At 27.0% G+C, this 23,279-nt stretch overlaps 3 protein-coding genes across 4 annotated transcripts; 2 read left to right on the forward strand and 1 right to left on the reverse strand.

Moving 5' to 3' along the window:
- Nucleotides 1-443: 443 nt before the first annotated feature.
- On the reverse strand, nucleotides 444-17,553 carry LOC127291471 (SEC23-interacting protein-like). Of its 2 annotated transcripts, none has more exons than XM_051320638.1 (9): nucleotides 17,290-17,553; nucleotides 6,673-7,080; nucleotides 5,099-6,558; nucleotides 3,984-4,454; nucleotides 3,304-3,454; nucleotides 2,780-3,204; nucleotides 2,133-2,490; nucleotides 1,493-1,817; nucleotides 444-1,277 (listed from the first exon to the last, which is right to left on the reverse strand). In XM_051320638.1, exons 1-9 carry the CDS (start codon nucleotides 17,420-17,422, stop codon nucleotides 1,028-1,030), a joined length of 3,981 nt encoding a protein of 1,326 aa, XP_051176595.1. In that variant the 5' UTR covers nucleotides 17,423-17,553; the 3' UTR covers nucleotides 444-1,027. The 2 variants fall into 2 exon arrangements, with proteins under 2 accessions (XP_051176595.1, XP_051176594.1); XM_051320637.1 differs by having other exon boundaries at nucleotides 3,304-3,481.
- On the forward strand, nucleotides 7,149-15,897 carry LOC127291472 (uncharacterized). The gene is made up of 13 exons (XM_051320639.1): nucleotides 7,149-7,999; nucleotides 8,210-8,307; nucleotides 9,349-9,425; nucleotides 9,501-9,632; nucleotides 10,191-10,317; nucleotides 11,956-12,198; nucleotides 13,559-13,608; nucleotides 13,838-13,987; nucleotides 14,063-14,499; nucleotides 14,607-14,799; nucleotides 14,969-15,095; nucleotides 15,208-15,381; nucleotides 15,472-15,897. Exons 1-13 carry the CDS (start codon nucleotides 7,761-7,763, stop codon nucleotides 15,660-15,662), a joined length of 2,238 nt encoding a protein of 745 aa, XP_051176596.1. The 5' UTR covers nucleotides 7,149-7,760; the 3' UTR covers nucleotides 15,663-15,897.
- A 263-nt stretch (nucleotides 17,554-17,816) lies between the features above and the next one.
- Nucleotides 17,817-22,525, forward strand: LOC127291473 (flap endonuclease GEN). Its single transcript, XM_051320640.1, has 6 exons — nucleotides 17,817-18,075; nucleotides 18,598-18,874; nucleotides 18,951-19,237; nucleotides 19,324-19,485; nucleotides 19,567-19,732; nucleotides 19,859-22,525. Exons 1-6 carry the CDS (start codon nucleotides 17,918-17,920, stop codon nucleotides 22,412-22,414), a joined length of 3,606 nt encoding a protein of 1,201 aa, XP_051176597.1. The 5' UTR covers nucleotides 17,817-17,917; the 3' UTR covers nucleotides 22,415-22,525.
- Nucleotides 22,526-23,279: the final 754 nt, after the last annotated feature.

Genomic DNA, 23,279 nt, shown 5'->3' on the forward strand with positions numbered 1-23,279 from the left:
GAATGAAACAAAAGCAATGAAGCAAAAAAAAAAAAAGAAAAAAAAACGTGAGTTGCGATAAATCATCATGAAATTCGCTCAAGCTGACAGCCACGTAGTTTTACGAATCGCACGCAAAATGCAAAGCAGCAACGGCGAGGCTTGCACCGCAATTAATTAGCGTTTCGTGATACCCTCTGCTTGTGCATGTGCCGAAGCATTTTTTCCCCCTTTTTTTTAACTCGCACCCCCTTCCCCCTCCAACAAGTCTAGCGAGAGTAGCCCCTAGCGATAAGGTGACGCCCGTTCGACGATCCGGGCGGACACGTAACGCTGCTCATTAAGTTCTTTATCTCAACGCAAAACGGATCAATTCCACTTTCACGAAAGTAAGCCTAAAACAAGCTATCAATTCTAGCAAATTTTTCTACTTAAAATCACCATCATCAAAAGGATACACAAAATTTTTGACTTCTACAAGAATACAATGATTTATTAAAAAATATTTTATGTACAACATGCCAATTATATATATATATAAAAAAAAACATAATATTATTGAAGCATGGTACAGATAAAATTTTTTTGTTAATATGTACAATTTTTTTTCTTTTTTATTAATTCACACTTTCCCATTCTCTCGCACACAATTTGATATTTGTGTCTTTATTGCATAAATTTATAATTGCTATATCATATATATATATATATTTATATTCTTTAATTCATATATTTATATTTTTCAGTTTGTATCTATATATTTTTTCACTTTTATTTATATAAAATTTCACTTCATTGATATAGGTTAGTTCAAATAAAAATTTTTAATTTAATTGTCTATTTAATATATGTTTCACTTTGAATATATTTGAATGACTCAATTCAATATTATCACAATATTAACTTATGATACTTATCTCGTTTCCAATATACATATATTACTCTGTAGTCGTTTGATTATCGAATTCCGTCATCCGCATATTTTTTCCTTAGCCAATTAGGAATGTTTTGAACTTTTCGACGGATACATTAATTGAGATGGTGTCGATCACGATTTCCGAATAAAACCCGTTATTGGTGGAGGACCGACGGATTTGTTGCTTATAGGCGCAGTTGGATCCACACCAAAATAGGAAGATGGTGACGTTAAATTATTTTGATACAAATTCGATGGTCCCGGTGTCGATGGAGCGGAAACTCTTTCAATAGTAATATTCTGCGGCATTTGAGCATCTGCCTGAATGCCCATTGAACCGTATATTTCTTTAAGCATCAGCAGCATCGTATCTTCTGATTCCCTAAAAAAAAAAATATTATTTTTATAAAATTATATTTCGAAAATTATTCAATTTTTTTAAATCAAATTTGATTTTAAACAAAATTATTAAAGAATAATTTTTTCTTTACCAAATTTAAAATAAATTATTTTTAATAAATTTTATAAGTACCTAATTAAAAATTAATTATATAGAAAGGAGAATAGAAATATAATTTTTAAAAAAAAGTAACAAACCAATAGCAAACATGACTCGTCAGTGCGAATATGTACTCATTTATGTACTCGAAAGGCGCTTCTTGAAGTACATAATCGATTCTTCGACCACCATTGAGATTTCCTACTTTCATATCATCTCCACCGTCCTCGCTTGGCACCTCAGGTTCACTTGGTGAATGATTTAATTGCTCTTCAACAACTTTATCGATTTCCTTCTCAAAAGTCTGATTATCTGGTTTATGAAACATTGCCAATTGATAGACCGAGTTCCAAGTACTTTTAACAGAATCCAAAAACTTTTGTTTCAAATCAGCACCGACTCGAGCCATTGTTTCTTTCAACTCTGAAAAATTAATCAAAATTATTTGTTACCAATTATCTATAATAATAATCATTTATTCACTCCAATAATTAAAATTAAATTAAATTGTTAAAATTATCTTCAAACAATTAATCTTCAAATGATTGAAGTTATTATCAAAATTTTCAATTTTTAACAAATGTATAAAAATTTTCCAAAAGTCAATTCATAGAATATTATTGAGTCGAATGTGTAGAAAAATCTTTGCGTTGGCTAATTTTTAAGATTTATTAAATCATAAAATAAAAGAAATAACATACTTGAAAATAAATTCAATTTTTTTTTAATTACACTAACCTAGATGCATTCGTTTTCTGCCTTTATGATGTGGTATGAGTTTAGGTCGATATTTATGTGCGTCTGGGTTGATGAGAGATTCAACTCTATAGGCAACAGGATCAAAGGGATGAAAGATGTTGAAGAATGCCGGGCAGGTTGGCAAAGTAAAATCCTCGCCAAGTGTATCGATACCTCTGACAGTCACGAACATTCCAATTGGACTTCCGAGAGCAAAAAAGGCTTGTGGATGAAATGTCAATTGTGGATAGTGAATATAAGGTTGTCCGGTACCAGCCGCACCCATAACGTAACTCACTTTTCTGCTCAAATTCTTCTTGACAGTAGCTATTGCTTCGGATCCGGCACACTCAGTTTCCTAAAAGACAATAATTGAATATTTGTAATTCATTAAAAAAAAGCACGACAAAACGAAAATTCTTAATACAAAATAGAGTAATTAAATTTTTTACTATGATTTACCTGATTTAAACAAAGATTAACAAATATTAAATTACATATTAATGTTTAATTTTATCAAAAAAATTTTTTTTTGAATATTCCAAAATTTAACGAACAAATTTTTAATTGAAATATTTTAGGCACAATTTTTGTTTCCAGTTTATTTTAATTAATTTAATTTTAAACTATCTTTAAAAGTTACTTACTTCTTTAATATCGTCAAGTTTCTCCTCTGGAGGTGGATTTTGATGACAAAGAAGATCAAAGAGAATTAAACTTCCAAGTGAATGTCCTCCTAAATATACGTTTCCGTCGAAATTTGAATTTCTTTCGTTAAACAGAGAGAACAGTCGATTTAACTCGCTGCCCACGGCTCTCATGATAGTTTGACAATAAATAGGACTCGTATAGAAGAGAATATCAAGTAACGTGTCATTTGTGAAATGACGAAGTTTTGGTATACTCGTTAATGTGATTGCCTGTAATTTTTTATCGATTCCAGTATCCTCTGAATGTAATGTTGCATGCCAAGATATTGGCAAAACTTCTATTCTATTTACTACACCCTGATCGCTTGCTGATCGATAATGTGATTGAACTAATTGCAAGGAGATACTTCGGAATTCATCAACTGTTAAAAAATATATTAAAAGTTGAAATAAAAAATAAAAAATTTAAGAAAAAAGAAAAAAAAAATTTCGTAATTTTTTTACTTCATCAAGTAACTTACCAACTTCCTCTACAGATCTGAATTTTAAATCACAGACACTGCCAATTCCATGTACCAAAAATAATAGATGATCCACTTTTTCTGGCTCACCTTCCTCGATATGAAACTCATCGACTCCTCTTTTCACGACCCTGGGCCTCTTATTACTTCCCTGTAAATATGTACTGTCCTCTGAACCCTGAGTAGGTCAGGATTCGAACAGAATCGTGCGAGTGTTACATCAAAATGAATGAAGAATTAGAAAAAAAAAGAGAAAAAAAATTAACGTAAATGATGTGAAATAAGTGCAAATATTAATCAGTTCATTACATATTTAATCTCTTTAATTTTACATTTCAATTATTTTTTAAATTTAATATCATAATTTTTGTTTCTTTTATCAAAGAGGAAAGTTCAATCAGAAATTACTCATACGAATCATTTTTATAAATAACTTCTTATTTCAAAAATAATTTTAAAAAAACTTGAATGTAACTTTTCACATAATCCTTCTTATATCTGTTTGATTAAATCTTCTGAATTAAATATGTTTAATAAACTGATAAGGCAATTTAAACATTTAACTTTTAAATATTTTGTTAAAAATTAAATGATACTTAAAACATAAAGAAAAAATTGGAAAAATATGATAATAAAATTATAATAATTGATAATAAAAAAGAAAGTAAACATGTACTCACTGGAACAGCCATTTCCGGTGAGGTCGTTTCCAAATAATGAACTTGGACTGTGGGACTGTGAAAAATAATGTACTCTCCATTGTTTAAGTCAATTTTTCGATTCCAAGAACTGTTATTGCACGCTTGTTTATATTCTTCTTCAAATTTTACAGCTACACTTTCTTCGTAAGGCGTGTATCTCGATTCGGAAGATCCTTTATAAAACCATGAACATCTTCTTACTTCCGTTGCTGAACCTGGCCAATAGACTGGAGTTCTTTCACGTCTCAAAATATCAACATCGTAACGACCACCGTCGGTTGCTACCTTAGTTTCCGGACTGATTTCATTTGAATTATGTACTTCCTCTAGATGCAAACTGTCATGCATAGAAAATGGAATCCATAAAACCTTGGATTCGACTTCCTTTCGGAAAAACCAATGGTGGTATACTGGTCTGTACTGCATTCGTTTTTCTGTTGGTCCAGCAGCCTGAAAATTTATATTTTCATTTTATTTCTCTCATATTATATAATATCATAACAATAATAAAAATAAATATTATTATTATTAATTTTTTATGTTTCAATATTATATGAAACAATCAGAAATTGAAATTAATTCGAATTGAAATTAGAATATAGTTTTAATTTTTAATTGTTAACTTTATTTATAAATTGTTAATTTTAATGAACTTTATAATTATATAATTACATAAAATTTATAAAAATTCAAATTCAAATAAGTATAAGTGTGAAGCAAAATAATTTTTTTTAAATACATTTTTTAGAAAACCCATTTCTATTACATATTATTTATTTTTAAAACAAATATTGGGAGTAAAAAAATAACAAAAAAAATAATAATAATATAATAATAAATATGATATATTTTTCAATAGTGATTTCAAACAATACTAATTTTTATAAAAGAAAATATCAAATTAGAACCTTCAATTAATGTTAATTTCAATCAATGATAGATTTAAAAAAAAAATTTTGAATGAAAAAAAGTCTAAAAGAAATTCTTTTCACCAATAAATCATCTCTACTATTTGGTGACGAATATTATAAATAAAAATTTCTCATCATAAGATTCACATAATATATCTATTGATAATAAAATTTATGACTCACCAAATTTTCTAGACTCGGTGGCACAGTGCCTTGCGTCACTCGACTCATAGGATTCACTGATGTTTGAATGGGATTGAGTGTCGCTGTTCCTGTCGATTGTGGAAGATTACTGATTGATGACGAAAACGAATGTCCACAAGTGACATCAACATGAGTTTTATTATCATTCAAACTCTTGGCATTATATTGAGGAAACGATAAACTGGCAAAGGGATCATTCACTGTTTGATTGAATTGATTTGTAAATTGATTTGGATTATAAAATGTGGGAGCTGTATGAGCAGAACCTCCGTAAATTGGATTTAGAACAGTATGCTGTGAATTTTGATTTACATTACAGCTTGAATGAGGCACCTGTTCAAGTGGATCATTCGAAACGCTGGACAAAATTGAAGAATTCCCAGTATAAAGATTTTGATCAACACTGTTTAATTGTGAAGAAACTTGATTCGAATAAGCTAAAGGATTATAGAGATTTGAATTATCAACAGGTAATTGATTCAACGTTGAATGATGTTGATCATTATCCAAGAAAAAGCTAGCCGTTGATAAATTCGTTACTGAATCTTTGCTAAAACTTTGTTCAGGTCCTTGAAGAGAAACTTCCGAAATTGGTGCGTTTAAATCAATTTCCGTAAGAATCTCTGATGATTTACCACTTTGATCAAAGTTACTCGTCAAATTTGTAAAATCTCTTTTACAATCGGTTAATTTATCTTCCAATAAAATTCTTGATGTAATCTCAGAAACTTCTGATGATAAATCACTTGATTTTTGCGTGGATAATTCCTCTTTTTGCTCAGCTATTAAATGCTCCAATTTTTCAGTGACTTTCGCAGCAGAAATTGGAGTGAATGTTTTATCATCATTTACAGTGACAGAAGAATTTTGTTGAATTTCAGAATTAAAAGAGAAATCTTTTTTCTGTTCAATGTTTATGGTATTGAAAGCAGTAGGTGAAGAATAAGTGATCTCACTTCCGGAATAAACGAACGGCGATTGTTTATCATAGGCGACAAAACCGGAAAAACTAGTACCTGCGGGTGTATTCTGTGGCGTTAGAGGTTCAGGAATTCGTGCAGGAATTGCTTCAGGTGCTGAAGAAAATACACCAATTTTCGGCGGAGCGTTTGAAGAATAAATTGGTGGATTTTTAATAATTGAAGTTTGAAAACTCGCGGGATTAATGGGTGTTACAGAGGGACTATTACTGAAAGGACTTTGAATGGCAATTTCTTGATTCGAAGAAGCACTTGTGCTAATTTGCGATGATGGGGAATTTAAAATTTCATTTGAAAGAGATGCGTTTGGATTGAAAAATTGAGGGGGTGGAGTGTTTAATTGCGGTGAAAAAACTGGAGCCGATGGCACGGGATATTGTTTTGATGTATTCGATGTTAAATCTGGAGGTGGTGCGTATTTCAATCGTTTTTGACTGCCAAGTCGATACGATCCTGCGCCTAAAAAAAATATTAAATTAAACATTAATTTTATTTATTAAATTTTTTTTTAATTTGGCAATTTTAGTGAATACTGTATACAATTAAAGAAGCAGGAATAATTTTTATACTCACCACCACTTGGAGGGAGTGTCGCAGGTGGTGGCAATTGTTGAGGAGCAACAGGATTTGATTCGAATGTCGGCAAACGAGAATCGTATGGATTTGTAGCTACAAAATTTGTTGATCCAGCAAGAGGACCATAAGGATTTTGTCCATAAGGATCCACATGTTGTGTAACTTGTTCAACTTCTTGATGATGATCCTGTTTATTATTATCTCCCGTAATTGAGGACAACGATAAATTTGGCAGTGATGACAAAATAGAAGTAAAATAACTTTGTTTTTGTCCCTGGGGTGTTGATGTTTTTTGTACTTCTGGAAAAGAAGATGTATTCCCAGATGAATAATCCACTGTTGTATTTATCGTTGCCGGTAATGGATTAGTTAAATTTGTTCCAGAAGGTGCTTCTGGTACTAAATCTGTAAATAATGAAAATAGAACGTTAAAATAATTCTCTTTATTTAAATTAAAATTATTAAAATATACAATGAAAACAAAATAAATAAAATTATAAACAAAACCAGTTTACTGATCAAATTAAACGCATGAAATAATAAAAAGATAAGACTTTTCATATTTCTATAGTGTATAATTTAAAAAAAATAAAACAAAAGCGCATTTTCCAAAAAAAGAAAAAAAAATCTTAAGCAATTCGGCTGTAACCTAAATTCTTAAAGAATCTTTCATCAAGGTGTCAATATTGAACCGGATGTTCTATGGCTACATATATTGGAACCGACATTGATCTGATAAAAAGGCACATCCAGAGAGAAAATTTCAACTACTTTCGACAACAATCATAACAGGATGAGATAACAAGCACCTTTTATAGAATATTGTTTCCCTTCTTCTTCTCCTTTTCTTTTGATGCTTGTCTTATGTCAAACTTACACATTACAATCTGGTACACGTAACTACACAAAGAAATAAAAAAAAAGACCAATTGTGCAATGCAATTCGTCGACACCCAGGTTTACTTTTACGTCAAAGAATCGCAATGTAACACGAACTGTCTTTTGTCAACTCAACTATGGACTTTATAAATAGGAGCTGATAACTAATAACTAGTCAGTTTCTTACATTTTTTTGGATAGTCGCGATGTTCGTGCGAATAGTGAATTTGTTTCTTCTCATTTTTTCAGTGCAATTGTGTATTATTCAGGGATGGAATTCCTCGATTAATGATTTGGATTATAGGAAATTTAGAAGATATTTAAATAACAAAATTGAGCAAAATGCACCGCTTAAAAAGTTAATAAGAAAAATTGATCAATCAGTTGATGAAAATTTTGATACTAATTCCCAAGAATTTTTCTTGGGAAAAATGAAATGTTCGAGGTTTGATTATTTTTATAAAATTTAAATTTTTATTGTTTAATTATTCATTGTATCATTTTTTTATTGTTTATAAATTTTTATATTCCATTATTAATGTGATTATAATTTTTTGTCTAATTTTCAAAAAACTATGTTTTTTTTTGTTGTTTTTGCAAATGAACCTCAATTCAAAATAAAGGTATTACAAAATTGATTTTTTTTTTAATGAAGGTACAATATCGAGAAAAAAACTGCAAAAGTTTTAGAAGAAGGAAACAATCGTTTTATGGATTTTGTGTGGACATTTACTAATGAAGAAAATGCAACAGGTGACAATAAAAAAAAAAAGAAGGATACGGTTTAATAATGAATGTTTATCAATGAATGAAATAATACGATTATCGAATTTCCTTGAAAGAGAAGAAGTGTATCATTTATGATCATAAATCACTTCCTAACTATAAAATAAACATTTTGCTAAGAGAATAATAATGATTCAAGTATATTATTAATAAGTCTGATAGCTGTAGTTAAGACAAATATATTGCAAATTGCACAAGTTCAACAAAACAAAAAAATAAAGTTTAAATGTTCTAGTATCATGCGTATTATTTTTAATATACAAATTGATAAGCGTCATTCATATAAAATTTTTATTTTAATACAAATTGACGTTAATAATCATTACATTTTTTTGAAAAATGTTATAAAAAATGTCTATCATATTTAATTTTAATTTTCTTTAATTTTTAATGTTATTTAAATTTAAAAATAATTTTTTCACTTTAATAATAATTCTTAATTTAAAAATATTAATGTTTAATTTTTTAAAAGTTTTATATATTTTACACAAATTTGAGTAGTTCCGTTGATTAAAATTTTACAATTAAAAATTTAAATATTTATAAATTTTATGTATTGTTAAGATGATCATAGTATTGGTTTTATATTGTTATCAACAAGTTTTTTGTTTATTAATCATCTTTTCCAATATCGATTAACTTTTTTATTCACATTGTGTGAGGTTCATCGTTCATCTAATATTAGATCATGAATCAATTCATAAGTGAATAATAAAAAACAAAAAAAAACGTTTTTAGTAATGCAGAGTAAATTTTCACACTCTCTGAATATCATATACATATTATAATATAAAATATATACGAAATATAATTTTAAAATATTCTCTATTATTATTTTATTATTATGTATCATTACTGCAGATATTCTAACATGTACATTAAATTACCAAAGATTTTAATTTCCATAAAATTGGTTCAAAAATTTATAAAAAAAAAAAAAAATAATAATGTAATTCAAATTTTACTACAAAATAATATATAAAAATGAAAAATATTGCATTTTTTTAGTTACTGTCTCAATTCCTATCAACAACAAAAGCACTTTTCTCTCTAGAACTACAATTCCGGCGGAAATAAAAGACGAGGTAAAAAATAGAATTTTTTTTAAATGTAAAAATATAAAACAGAATCAATATCATCTAAAATTATATTTTTTACAGATCTATTTTGTTGTTCATTGTAATATACCAAATGATAAAGAAAATTTAACGGAGGAGATGAAATTCATCAACGACACAAATCTGAATTTTAAAAATTTCACAAACATTTCAGGACAATTGCACAAATTTTATGTAAGTTTAATAAATCCCGAATTTTCAATTAAAAATACTTACAATACATTTTAATTTATTTTCAATTTTAATTGATTTTCATTGATTAATTTTAGAAATTTTTAAATTAAAAAATAGAAAATCAAAAAACGATTAAATAGAAAATAAATTGATTATTTGATTAAAAAATCTAAAGTTGATATAATATAACACAAACTAAATGACAATATTATTGATTTCTTATAAAATTATGCAAGAAACAGAATTCTCTTGTTATTTTTAATACGGTCAAAGAAATGACGCAGAGATTCGCAAATTGTTTAGAATTATTTCACAATCACTATCACAAGTAATCAAAGTTTGTTTATATTATTTAAGGAGTCAATGTCACCTCACTGTGAACTGTTATTTTTTAAATTTATTATGCAATTTTTTTAACTATTTTCTTTGTCCAGAGTTCCATAAAAAATTGTTGTTTTAATTCTTTATTTTTAATGTTTAATTATTGCAAAAGTAAAAAAAAAAAATTTTTAAATTGTATACCTAAATTACTCGATCTAAATTCTTTTATTGTTTCAGGAAATACTCGTTGAAGAAGAAAATTTAACGAAATCAATAGAAAAAAAATTTTATGTAAAAAATTCTGTAGACAATCTTAACATAATTATTTTGGGAAATCTATCAAAACTCGATCTACAAATTCCAGGTAATTCAATTATTATTTATATAATTCAACATTATTTTAATCAATTTATTTAAAATAATTTTTTTCCAAAAAAAATTAAACCCAAAAAAATATTTCAAAGAAATATTATTTATTTAGTCATAAAGTTTTTTTTTCAAAAAATGAAAAAATATAATCTAACCGTGTGTCTTTGTAGCAATTTTCTCTCATTGAATACATACGCAAAATAGGTTGTTTCTAAAAATAAATCTATCGACTGCACTTATATCTAGATATATTTAAATCTAGAAACTAGCAAATGCTGAAGTGGGTCCATTCATTTTTTCGATTTTCTGAATTAAAAAATTGTAAATTGTAAGTTTTTTGTTTGTTAAACATATAAGTGAATTAATGTTTAAAGATAACTATTTGAAATAAAATCATTAAACTATTATAGACTTTCTACAACTGTTGCAACTAAGTAAATATTAGTCATACAATATAAAATATTAAAAAAAAAAAAAAAAATCTCGACTATCAAAATTACAAGATGACTTATCTTCTTTTAAATAATAATAAAAGTTAATATTTCTCGACGATGTTCAGAACCAATGTTGATTAGATAGAAACAAATTAATGTTAACATATAATAAACCAAAGTCCATTTCTTAAGTAACCTCAATGCAATCACACCTGTTCCAATGAAAATATAAACTATGAAAACTATGTACATGAATAGAATTATTCATAGTTTTCAGAAAGATTTGCCTGATTGATATTCAACAGATTCATAAATTCTTTTCGAAAATGAATTCATTTTTGAAAAATGGAAACAAAAGCTTTGAACTTTCTATTAAATTTCTAACTATAACAATATGTGTCAAAAATAATAACAACGGATATGAGAAACAAAACTTTCTTTCCAAAATTTATTCTATACTTTTTCTATATAAAGAAAAGATCCAAAATTATATATTCAATTTTCTATTAACTTCGCATTAAAATTTTGTAACAAACTAAAAATTATTTCTATAATTAAAATACTACACCAAACAATGTTAAGAAACTAAAACAAAGGGATTTTTAATTTTTACAAAATATAATGACAACATTCGTATCCAATCTTTTTTAAATCCAAATCATATATTTAAGGAATACACCATTGACTCATGCAAGGAAAATAAAGAAAAAAAAAAATTCTCAGTGAAACCCGATATGTCATCTTCCCAAGTCTTACGTAATTGAGAACACATATTATCATTTTTTTTCATCTATTACTATACAGAAAGTATGTACACTCCTACGTCCATACCTCTTCCTACCTTGAAATTCTATGAAGAAAATTTCGAATTGTCAATAATTTTTATAAGACTTCTCTTTTTAAAATATATAATGAAAACTCAATTATTCCAAAAAGGCACTTCTATACACAACAATATTCAACAATTGATATTTTATTAATAATAATAATAAAAGCACTATGTGATCTTGAAAACATGTAAGACACGTCATCCACAATCATATATATAGATATGAATATAACCCCCTTGGTAACTTTTTTTTTTACAACTAAAAACAATTTAATGACATATATGTTATAAATAAAATTAATGACTATTTTTGTGAATAACAAAGAGAATTATTTATGTATTGTTGTAATAAAAAGAATTTTCTTTGCAGTTCATCAAGAAAGACTGTTGCAATGGAATGAAAATGGAAAAATATCGGATTTGATGAGTTCTTTAAAGCGCATGACACAAACTAAGGGGTTGCAATTGAATGTGCGCAACCCTCCATTGGGTGAGTGGTGTCTTAAACTCAAACCAGGTGAAAGTTCAAATTATCGTTTTATAGCCACGATATTTAATGATTCTAAGACAGAAGAAAAGAATTATTTTAAAAACAATGAAAATTCAACAAACGGTGAGATTATTATTAATTTTGTTTTATAATTTATTATATTATTAAATACAGTTAAACCTGGTTAAATGAGATCTCAACGAACAAATCTTATATTATTAATTTATACCTATGTAAAAAAAAATTTATTGCGAGAACTTCAGTGAGAGAGAATTGAATTTTATTCAAGTCCAACTTAACCAGAATTAACTGAATTTATTTTATGTATTATTAATAAAATTAATTACACTAACACTATTGTTAAATAACCAAATAAAAAAAGTCTTAATATAATAAAGGTAATATTAATGAGTTTGAAGAAATAATTTCTTAAAATAAGAATTTACTTTTGGAAAAAATGAAGCTGAAGTATGCAACGTTTATGATAAACGATTTTTAAAGAATTTAATTTTTTTAAATGAAAAATTCTATAATTTTTTGCCTAAAAAATATTTTTTTTTATAATTTATTGATTAATGAAAACTAATTACAAGAAATATTTTTTTGACGAAAAATTATAGAATTTTTCATTTAAAAAAATTAAATTCTTTAAAAATCGTTTCTCATAAACGTTGCATACTTACTTCAGCTTCGTTGGAAAAAAAAAATTTTTCAAAGTAACTTACTTTTTAGGAAAATTATTTTTTAAAATAACTGATTTCTAAAATATCTACATTTTTAAACAATTATTATTTCATAAATAACAAATATTTAATTTCATAAGTAAAAAAAAATTTATCTGAAAGGCAAAATATTTTTTTTAAACACTATAATTTCAAGGTCAATAGTCATGCTACTTAAAAAAACAGAAGCTCTACAAATTGCGTTTTAATCATTTTTTAAAGAAAATAAAGAAAACTTTACACTCTATTGTTATCCATTTTGAAAATTAACTGAATGATGATTAAAAGAATTGTTTTCAAGTTTTTTGCTTTAACTTCACATACACGCGTAAGACACGAGATATATATATATATTTTTTTTTATTATTATATCGGAAACATTAACTTTGTTGATTATTCGAAGCGCGGGAACTGTACACTTGATAGTGCTAAATCCGACAAGAAACTGCTATTACTCTTGGCACTAAGCCTACAAACTCGTTTTGTTATGCGAAGTAGTATTGCCCTTTGGCCACTGTTATGCACGCTAAAGCTGACGTATACTATATGCAATGCATTCATTTCTGATGTTGTTAGAAGAAATTATTTGCAAAAAAAAAAAAACATTTCCCCATTTTTTAACAAATAGGAAAAAAATACTCTAAGGCACTCAACTCTATGAAATCTTTTCGTTGAAAATTGTATAAGTTTCACCACATTGTAGATATAATTAAACAAAATTAATAAAGGGAAAAATAATCATTCATTTCTTATATTTTCAGAGTTCAAAGAAGAAGAAGAAGAAATTGTTGCAGAAAGCAGATATGTCGAGGTAAACAAAACGTGACGTTCTTTAAAAAACAACAACAATTTTACATTTGCTTTGAAAATATAGAAATAGAAATAGTTTCTTTTTAATTATATATAATTTTATCTGATGATCGAATCAAAAACTTCGCAGATAACTATAAAATGTCAATTCATCTAATAATATAATTAAAAAAAATTTTTATAAAATTTATTTAATTTTGCTGAAACAAAACAAAAAAAATCTTTTGCAGGAAATAGTCGAAAAACCAATTACATACAATACAGATGATAAAATGAGAACTGATAATGAATCTTCAATTAAATTTTCTTCAAGATCAATTGATATTAATGACAATGATGAAGAAACTCGTCATTTTAAAACATCAGACGAAGAAAAAGAGGTAACATAATATATATATATATATATATATATATAAAAATTTTAAACTATAATTAAAAATTTTATCATCTTTCAGAAATGGATGAATATTTCAAATATATTGAAGCAACAAAAATTTATCTACATAGATTCAAAAGACGATAGCCTGAGAGATTTAACACAATCGACAAATTTAGATTCAAGAATTGTATTTCCAGAAACACAATTCACCAATGAAGAAACCAAGAATAATAACAATAATAAATTTAAAAAGATATTAGTTGTTCCACAAATAGAAGATCGAATTAATCATGAATCCTTGGAACTTGAAGATCTCACAAGAGACGCAAGTGATAGTTTTTTTCAAAAGAAAGTTGTAACTGTCGACGTTAATTCAGATACTAATTTAATAATAAGACCAGGTGAAAGAATATTTAGAATAATTTTCGATGTGAGAAATAATCTTATCACAGAAACAGTATTATGTTATGGAGCAATTTCACCACGCTTCAAAACAAGATTATATATCTCAAAGTAATTTAAAAAACAAATTTTTTTTAACTATTTGTACAAACTTTTATACCTATGATTTTTCAAGTCTATGCAAATTATTAATTTTCAAATTTCTTTTCTTTTTCAAGTCCACCTCTACCAAACGCATATTGCCACGTAGTGAGTCCAGGACAACTGATATCAGTTACAGTAGAAATATTATCGCCACAAGGAATATCAGGCAATGTTCATTCTGTAACACTTAGTGTTCTCGTTCAAGGTTCGCAACCAAAAACGATACAGAAAACAGCAAATTTCTACATACAAAATTCAAATCTTCGAGTAAGTTATAATTTAATTAAATTTCAACCACCAACAGCTGCAACAAAATAATAATTTCAATTAATATATTTTTTTAAAAAATTATATATTTGAAAAAAAAAATTATTATTATTATTGAAATTTCCAATAAAATGAGACGTAAACGTATAAAATAGAAAATTATTCTCAGAAGGTTGATGACACGAGGCCAGTAATAAAGTATTACTTTAATAACAACTGTGGAGGGCATTTGAGAGAAGATAAATGCTCAAAGAGTATTTGGAGCGTAGACATAACTGTACAAGATGTGGATTCAGGTATTTCCATTTTTCTATTAAATGAGCACAAATTACCTATCTTATATTATGTACATATTTAATGACTGAAAAAAAATTAAATGTTTTTCCTATATAATATAAATTGATATAGGTCTAAAACAAGTAACCTCATCTCCATACGGACTTGAAGCTCGTACCGATTATGTCAGTGGAACAACCAATCAAGTAACATTTTTTTATTATGCAACCTGCTGCCATCAAGCAGTTGACATATCTGCTGTTGATATGTATGGCAATTATAATAATCGACGAATAGACGTTACAGGTAAAAAAAAAAACAATTTATAAATATTCCGTTTAGTCGCTATTGACCTCTTATATCGATATTTTTACAATTTTTAAAAATATTTTTCAGAATGGGACAACTTGTCGGATGGAGAAATTATTGCAATTGTAATGGGTGTTTTGTTTTTAATATTGCTATTAATTTTAATTGTCCTACTTATAATGTATTGTGTGAAAAGAAGAAAAAGTCGTGATTTACCGTTTACACAAAGATATGGATCTGGATCTCCTGAACAAAGGCCAGAAAGAACAAGATTTTAATTTTTATATATTATGATTGTAAATATAGAAATAACTTCATCAAATTTTCTTTGGCATTTTTATAAAAAGTTTAAAATATAAACCATTGAATTCGCATTAATGTATTATAATAATTAAGAAATTTTTTTTTTAATCTTTTAATTTAAATTTTCTACTTATTGTAATTTACAAAAACATGTAACAAAATATTAAATCTCAATCTCATAAAAAAATATAATTTATATATATGTTAAATATATTATTATGTAAAATATTTAATAAAATATTTATATCCAATGTTTGTATATGTGCCATTCCAGGAGTTTTTTAGCACTTTTCGGAGTAACCTTTCCAAATTAAATGAAACATTTTTTTAATAATATTTATTAATATAAAGGTCCAAAAAAATCACTTTTTAAGTAAAAATAATTGTTTATTTAAAAAATACAACAATAAATAATGCAAAAAATTCACTTTTTTCCTGCAACTCCAAATAAATTGGTTTAAAGATCAAAATTTTCCTTATTTTTCAAGCTTTAATACCGCACAAGAAACATTGAGTCCGAGAAAATATTCAACACACAATTTTTTAAACAATGTTTGTTTACTTTTTTGTATTTTATTTACTGTGAAACGTCTGCTAAAGCTGCGCGCGACGTTTGGAAGTTGTCGCTTTCCTTATTGAGCAGAAGCTCATTACACTAGCGTAGTAAAAAACATGTTGTGTGGAAAGTGAGGTTTTTCATCCTTCAAAAATGTTTTTTATGATTTTTTACTGCAAAGTAGATAATTAAAAACCATTCAATGTGATAACCAGAAATTTTTACGTTTCATTTAATGACAACATAACCTCACTTTTCGCACAACATGCTTTCTACTACGCTAGTGTAATGAGCTTCTGCTCAATAAGGAAAGCGACAACTTCCAAACGTCGCGCGCAGCTTTAGCAGACGTTTCACAGTAAATAAAATACAAAAAAGTAAACAAACATTGTTTAAAAAATTGTGAGTTGAATATTTTCTCGGACTCTATGTCTCTTGTGCGGTATTAAAGCTTGAAAGATAAGGAAAATTTTGATCTTTAAACCAATTTATTTGGAGTTGCAGGAAAAAAGTGAATTTTTTGCATTATTTATTGTTGTATTTTTTAAATAAACAATTGTTTTTACTTAAAAAGTGATTTTCTTGGACCTTTATATTAATAAATATTATTAAAAAAATGTTTCATTTAATTTGGAAAGGTTACTCCGAAAAGTGCTAAAAAACTCCTGGAATGGCACATATACATATATAGTATAAATGAACCCAAATTACATAACATAAAAATGGTTATTCACTTGTTTTAAACAAAATTCTTTATGCAAATAATAAAACACAAAACAAATTTTATGACATCTTAGTATAAAAATATGCTTAATCCTTTTTTTAAATTGGATATAGGATTTAAATTTTAAATGCCATTAAAGCTGCAGTACCGACAGATTTATTTTCCATCTGTTTGTTTTGCGCAATTGACGTAGAAAATCTTTTATCTTCTGACAATGATAAATATCTTTGATTCTGATAATAGAATTTCATTTTTTCATAATAATAAATAGTAAACTTATAAAAATTTATATTCACAATAAAAAATATATTTAAAATCTCACCATCACTCAAAACAGCTGGTGTTGTGGGCGTTACTGGCATAAGTAATGTATTTTCCCCAAAATTATCAAAAGGATTTCCTTGTCCTGCTGCAGAAAGCAGTGGATTTTTCACTTTTCGAATCGTGTCACTCATTGTTCAAAATCAATATTGACACAACAGAAATATCAACAAAGCCATTACACTAATTGACAGAAAGTGAAATTACTTTTCCACACAAATATATATATATGCCAGTTAACTTCCACTGTTCCACGTAGGCATGTGTTAAAATTACCTTATGGGAACCGCTGACGAAATGTTTTTAGGTTATGTTATCCTCACTGTCGATAAAACAGGATTTTAAAATGTAGTTTTTAATTAAACCTTTAGAGGCTTTAGTGTCGTGACGTTCGTTAGTTAAGGCCTAAGCAGAATAGATTCTTGAACGGGAACGCAATCGTGAACGGAAACGTAAGAATGGGTGAGAGAAGAATAAAGATATTTGCTATCCTTCTCTTACACATTCTTACGTTTCCGTTTACGATTGCGTTCCCGTTCAAGAATCTATTCTGCTTAGGCCTTAAACAAAACAGTTTAAAAATGGTATTTGTAGTATAAAAAGGATTTAAACAATATAAAAAATACAATATGGGTGTAAAAGACTTGTGGAATATTATTTCACCATCTTGTGAGAGAAAGCCATTATATGAACTTCAAGGAAAAGTAATTGCCATTGATTTAAGTGGTTGGGTTGTTGATTCCCAATCTATTGTTGACAATGTTATTCAACCAAAAATGCATCTTCGGTAAGTTAATTTTTTATAACTTTTCTGTTAAAAAAAACCTTAAATTATTATATCTTTTTAAATGTATTAAAATTAAATAGTTAACTTAGAAAAATTTGCACATAAAACCGGCATTTAACTAACATAACCTTTCTTTAAAGTTTGTATATATAGTTGATTTTTTATCGTTTTTATTTACCTACTGATACTGTTTATAATTTGAAATTGTATTTTGACCTTTTTATAAAAAAATAATATTGTACTTTTTCATGTGTAAAATTTTTTTAGTTACATTCAGTTGAAAAGCATTAAATGTTTTTATTTTTGAAATTCATCGCTTTAAATTTTTTACTGGTTCTCTTTTTCACGTAAATCATTAAACTTTTAGTTAAAAAAAATTAATTACAATGATTGTAAATAATTCTATTATTATTTTTTGAAGAAAGGTGAATGCATTTAGAAGACAAATAATTTTTTTTTGTTAAATATAATATGTACATATAAAATTTTATTACAAAAATTGTTTTCTTTTGTATGAAACAGGAATCTCTTTTTCCGAACTGCTTATTTGCTTATGAATGAAATATATCCGGTATTTGTATTAGAAGGAACAGCGCCAAGTTTGAAACATAAAACAATAGCAAAAAGAAATGAAGTTCGAAATGGTCCAACACAAAAGAAAACTAACAGAAAAGGTGGACGAAGTAATTTTAATAAAATTCTCAAGGAATGTGAAAAAATGCTTAAATATATGGGAATATCATGTATTCGTGGACAAGGCGAAGCTGAAGCATTATGTGCTTTATTAAATGCAGAAGGGGTAAAATAAATATATTTTTTTTTATCATTATTTACTCATATTTGTGACTCAAAAAATAATTAATTTTTAATTAAAGCTTGTAGATGGATGTATTAGCCAAGACAGCGATTGTTTTCTTTATGGAGCAAAAGTTGTCTATAGAAATTTTTGCACAAGTGCTCAAGGAAATCGTGGAACAACAGGTGGTTCTATTGACGAGTATACTATCGAAAAAATCGAACGACTTTTTAATCTAGGAAGAAATAAAATGATAGCCTTGGCTCTACTTTGTGGTTGTGATTACGATGATGGTGTAAATGGAGTTGGCAAAGAAGCCGCTCTTAAATTGTTTAAAGTTGTCAATGAAATTAATGTAATAGAAAGGTATATTATGTGATACCGTAATAATTGAATGATTTAATTAAAAATTTTTTCTGATTTCATTATTTTTATTTTTTTTTTATTCGCAGAATGAAGAGTTGGAAAACTGATTCTACTTTTACGAGAATGGAAAGTGAATTGTCAAATCCTAATATTTGCACAACATGTGGACATAATGGAAAAATGAGATCACATATTAAGTCTGGATGTGGCGATTGTGGAACTTTAACAAAATGCAATGATAGTTATAAGTAAATATATTTTTTAAAATTTATTTGCAATTTATTGGATATTTTATGAAAATTAGTTTTAAATATTATTTTTATTTTCAGAGAAAAAAGAATTTTAATATCGAATGAACTCAGTATAAGAAAGAAAACTCTTCTTGTAGACAATTTCCCGAATGAAGAATTGATTAATGAATTTTTGCTTCATAAAGATTCAGTTCCTTCAAACTTAGATCTAAAATGGAAAATACCGGATGTTTCTAAATTTGTTGTAAGTTAATTTTTCTCCTTTAATTCAGAACCAATTTTAATTATAATTTTGTTAGTTATCCTTATTTTTTTTAATGCCCTTTACATTAAATATTTGAGTTAACAAAATTTAATTTTGTAATTACAGACTTTTATGGAAATGTATGTACTATGGGAACCAGAATACGCCTATGCGAAAATATTACCATTATTGACGCGTTGGCAGGTACGAAATATTGCAGAAATACCCGACGAAAGACGTTTAACAATGCGGAATTTATTAATACCAGAAAAAATAAAGAAACCACGTAATATTAAGGGAATAGCGAGTTATGAAATTGTGTGGGAGGACAAGGAGGGCATTTTTAAAGGAATGACGTTGGCTTGTACTTCTGATAAGGAAAATGATACTGAAGATCCTCAACCAGAAGCAACACCCGCAGAACTTGCAACTTTGGAACCGCAGCATTTATTTCAAAAATGTTATCCACTTTTAGTTGAAGAATTTGAAAATGCAAAATTGGCGAAAAAAAAGAAACCTCCAAAAAAACCTAGAGGAAAGAAAGCTAAAGTGACTGAAGATGAAACAGGGGAGAAAACTGAAGTGAAGAAAAAAGCACAAAGGCGACCGAGAAAACCGAAAACAACCGAAGTTGCAAATAACAGAAAAATTGATGAATTTGTCAAAGTGAATATGCAAACACTTGAAGATTCTTTCGATGCATTGACTATTACTCCAAAACGAAAGAAAAAAAGTATCGATGTCATTGACAGTGAACAAATTAAATCCGATAATGATTGTAAAATAAATAGTTCCCAATTGGACCTGGAAGCTCATCGATTAAATCGAATTTTAAATGGCTCACTTTTGAGAATGTTCAATGAACTCACTCCCGAAGATTTTCCCAGTGAAGTTGAGGATGAAAGTATGTCAGAAAAAATTTGTAATAAATCACAAGCAATGAATATTAGTTTTCCGGAAAACCAAAATACAGATCATAAAACGAATGATTTTGAATATGAATTCAATTTGGAACCTCAAATAGATTTAGAATATAAATTTGATTTAAAGTCTAAATTCGAATTAGAACCTGAATTTAATTTTGAATTAGATTGTTCCATGCATATGAACAATTTTAATGAAACTTTAAAACGAATTGTAAATTTAGAAAACGAAGAAGAAGTTAATTCAATAAATTCGCCAATTCATCCTATCAACTTAATGAATGAATCAAAAAATTTAGATTGCACTTTGAAAAGAATTATAGATTCCCATAAGAATGCCGTCGATTATAAGAAGAAACCATGTTCCATGATCAAATCGCCTAATGTGTTCGCTATTAAAAAACCAAGAAAAAAATTTGACCTTGTCAATTTCACTTTTGAGAAAGAAAAGTCTCCAGAACCTCAAACAAATTATAAGATATCAGAAAATTGTTTTAAACAATCAGTGCATATTTCCAATCTATTGAATAGTAAATCTTACGATCAAGATGATTCCATGGATAGATTTGATCGCATTAATGCCTCAGTGGAACGTTTTTTGTTTGGTCAAGAACTATTTAAAGATACTGAGAATCCTGAAAATTCGATTGTCCCAGATGTATCTAAAGTTAAAACATTAGAAAAAAATGATTCAAAAATTATTTTGAAAACAATAAATCGCCAAGATTTTGGAGAAAAAACAAATGTTAAAAAAGATTCTGTGAAGAAAGTGAACAGCAAAGATTCAATGAAAAACAAAAATCATACGCATTTTTCTCTCGAACGCACATTACATGTTCAAAATCTAATAAAGGACATTAAAAATTCCGTTTCTAGTGCGTCTGACATTGTAAATGTCTCTGTTTCCAAAAATGATGATAAAAACAATTTTGAAGATGATATCGATTCTCTTAATTCATCTTTGGAGCGTCTTCGATTTGCTCACCATTCAAATAAGAATTTTCAAAACAATGAAAACGAAAATAATGTATCAGTTAATGTTTTCAATTTATCGAAATTTAAACCCGAAGAAAACGAATCAACGGATCACGTAGACGTTGAAAATTCATTATTAGAACTTCTTCCAATTGTTCAACGATCCAAGGATAATATAAGAAGTACAAAAATTTCTATTAATAGAACTAATGATGATGATAATAATAAAGAAATTGAAGAAACTGACAGGCAAAATTTTAGTTACGAAGAAAATGAAAAAGATGATATTCAAATTTTAGATTATAAACAAAATTGTTTTCAATTTTCTCATAAAGAGAAGAAAAATAAAAATGTCATTGTGAATGAAGAAATTGACAATGAAAATTGTAATGAGGAAAACATGGAAAATTTTCAAAAATCTGATAATGATAATATTAGAAGAATAATTCCAGATGAAAATGAATTTACGGATGAATCTGATATGTTTGATTTTTCAAGTGAATGTTCACGAAATTTTGAAAGTCCTGAAGTGAAAATTACTAAAGAAGAGCGACGAATTCGAAAATCAATAAATATCCCTCTGGAGAAGCTAAAATGCACTGACAAAGATGAATCAATAGATGAATTTGATTTATTAATTTCAAATTGTAAACCGCTTCATGAAAGATTGAAAGAATTTGGAAAACAGGATATTGCGCGAACTTCGACTCCAGATTTCATTGTGACGCCTGGCAAGAAATTTAGTTTTGGCATCGATGATCTTTTAAATGATACTGATTTGTAAGTTTTCTAAAAACTAGACAACATTTTTTATTTAATTTTGTTTTGAAAATTTTTTATTTTTTGGTCGAATTTATTATATGTACAAATTAATAATTGATCTAACATGATTTAATTGTTCGTTAAATTTTTTCATTATATAATTATTTGTTTTGAAAATCTCTTTATATTTCATAATGTAATTTATTGTATTTGAAATTTTAATTCATCGATATAATTTTCCATTAGATTTATAGATTTTAAAACGAGTAGAGTTTCAATTCGTCTCGCTTTGGTTCTTTCTAGATCATAAGATTCATCTTCTTTTATCCATTCTTCTTTGCATTTTAATATTGTTTGAATTTTTTTTTCAAATTTACACAAGTCATTTTCTTCTAAAAATAGTGATTGATTCATCAAGGCTACGTCTATTGTTTGTTGCTCATTTTTTAATTCAAATATTTTTCCCTGGGGTTGAAAATTTTCAATAATTTTTTCTATCTGTTGAACTTTTTTCTTCAATTCTGTGAAGTAATTTTCATTTCGAAAATTTGATTCTGCATGAATTTTTAATTTTTCTGTTACCTTCTCAGAAAAATTTCTCAATTCATTTGCATTAAAATTTTTATCATTCATTTTTGTCATTAAGACATTAGAAATTGAAATGTTTTTGTAATAATCGTTATTGTTATTTTTATTTATTTCCGATTTTTCATGACTGTCATTTATTTCTAACTTTTCTACTACTTTATTGATTTCAAATCTGTCTTTATTTTCAATTAATTCCAATTTTTCGGCTTTCTCTCGAAGCAATTGTGCATTGTGATATAATTGAATTAATTCCTGAGTGCATTTACAAGGACAAGTATTTTCGCATTTTTTAATTTTTT

This window comes from Leptopilina boulardi, unplaced genomic scaffold, assembly GCF_019393585.1.
Source record: "Leptopilina boulardi isolate dan_hultmark-lab unplaced genomic scaffold, ZJU_Lbou_2.1 LbouV2_137, whole genome shotgun sequence".
Lineage (NCBI taxonomy): Eukaryota > Metazoa > Arthropoda > Insecta > Hymenoptera > Figitidae > Leptopilina > Leptopilina boulardi.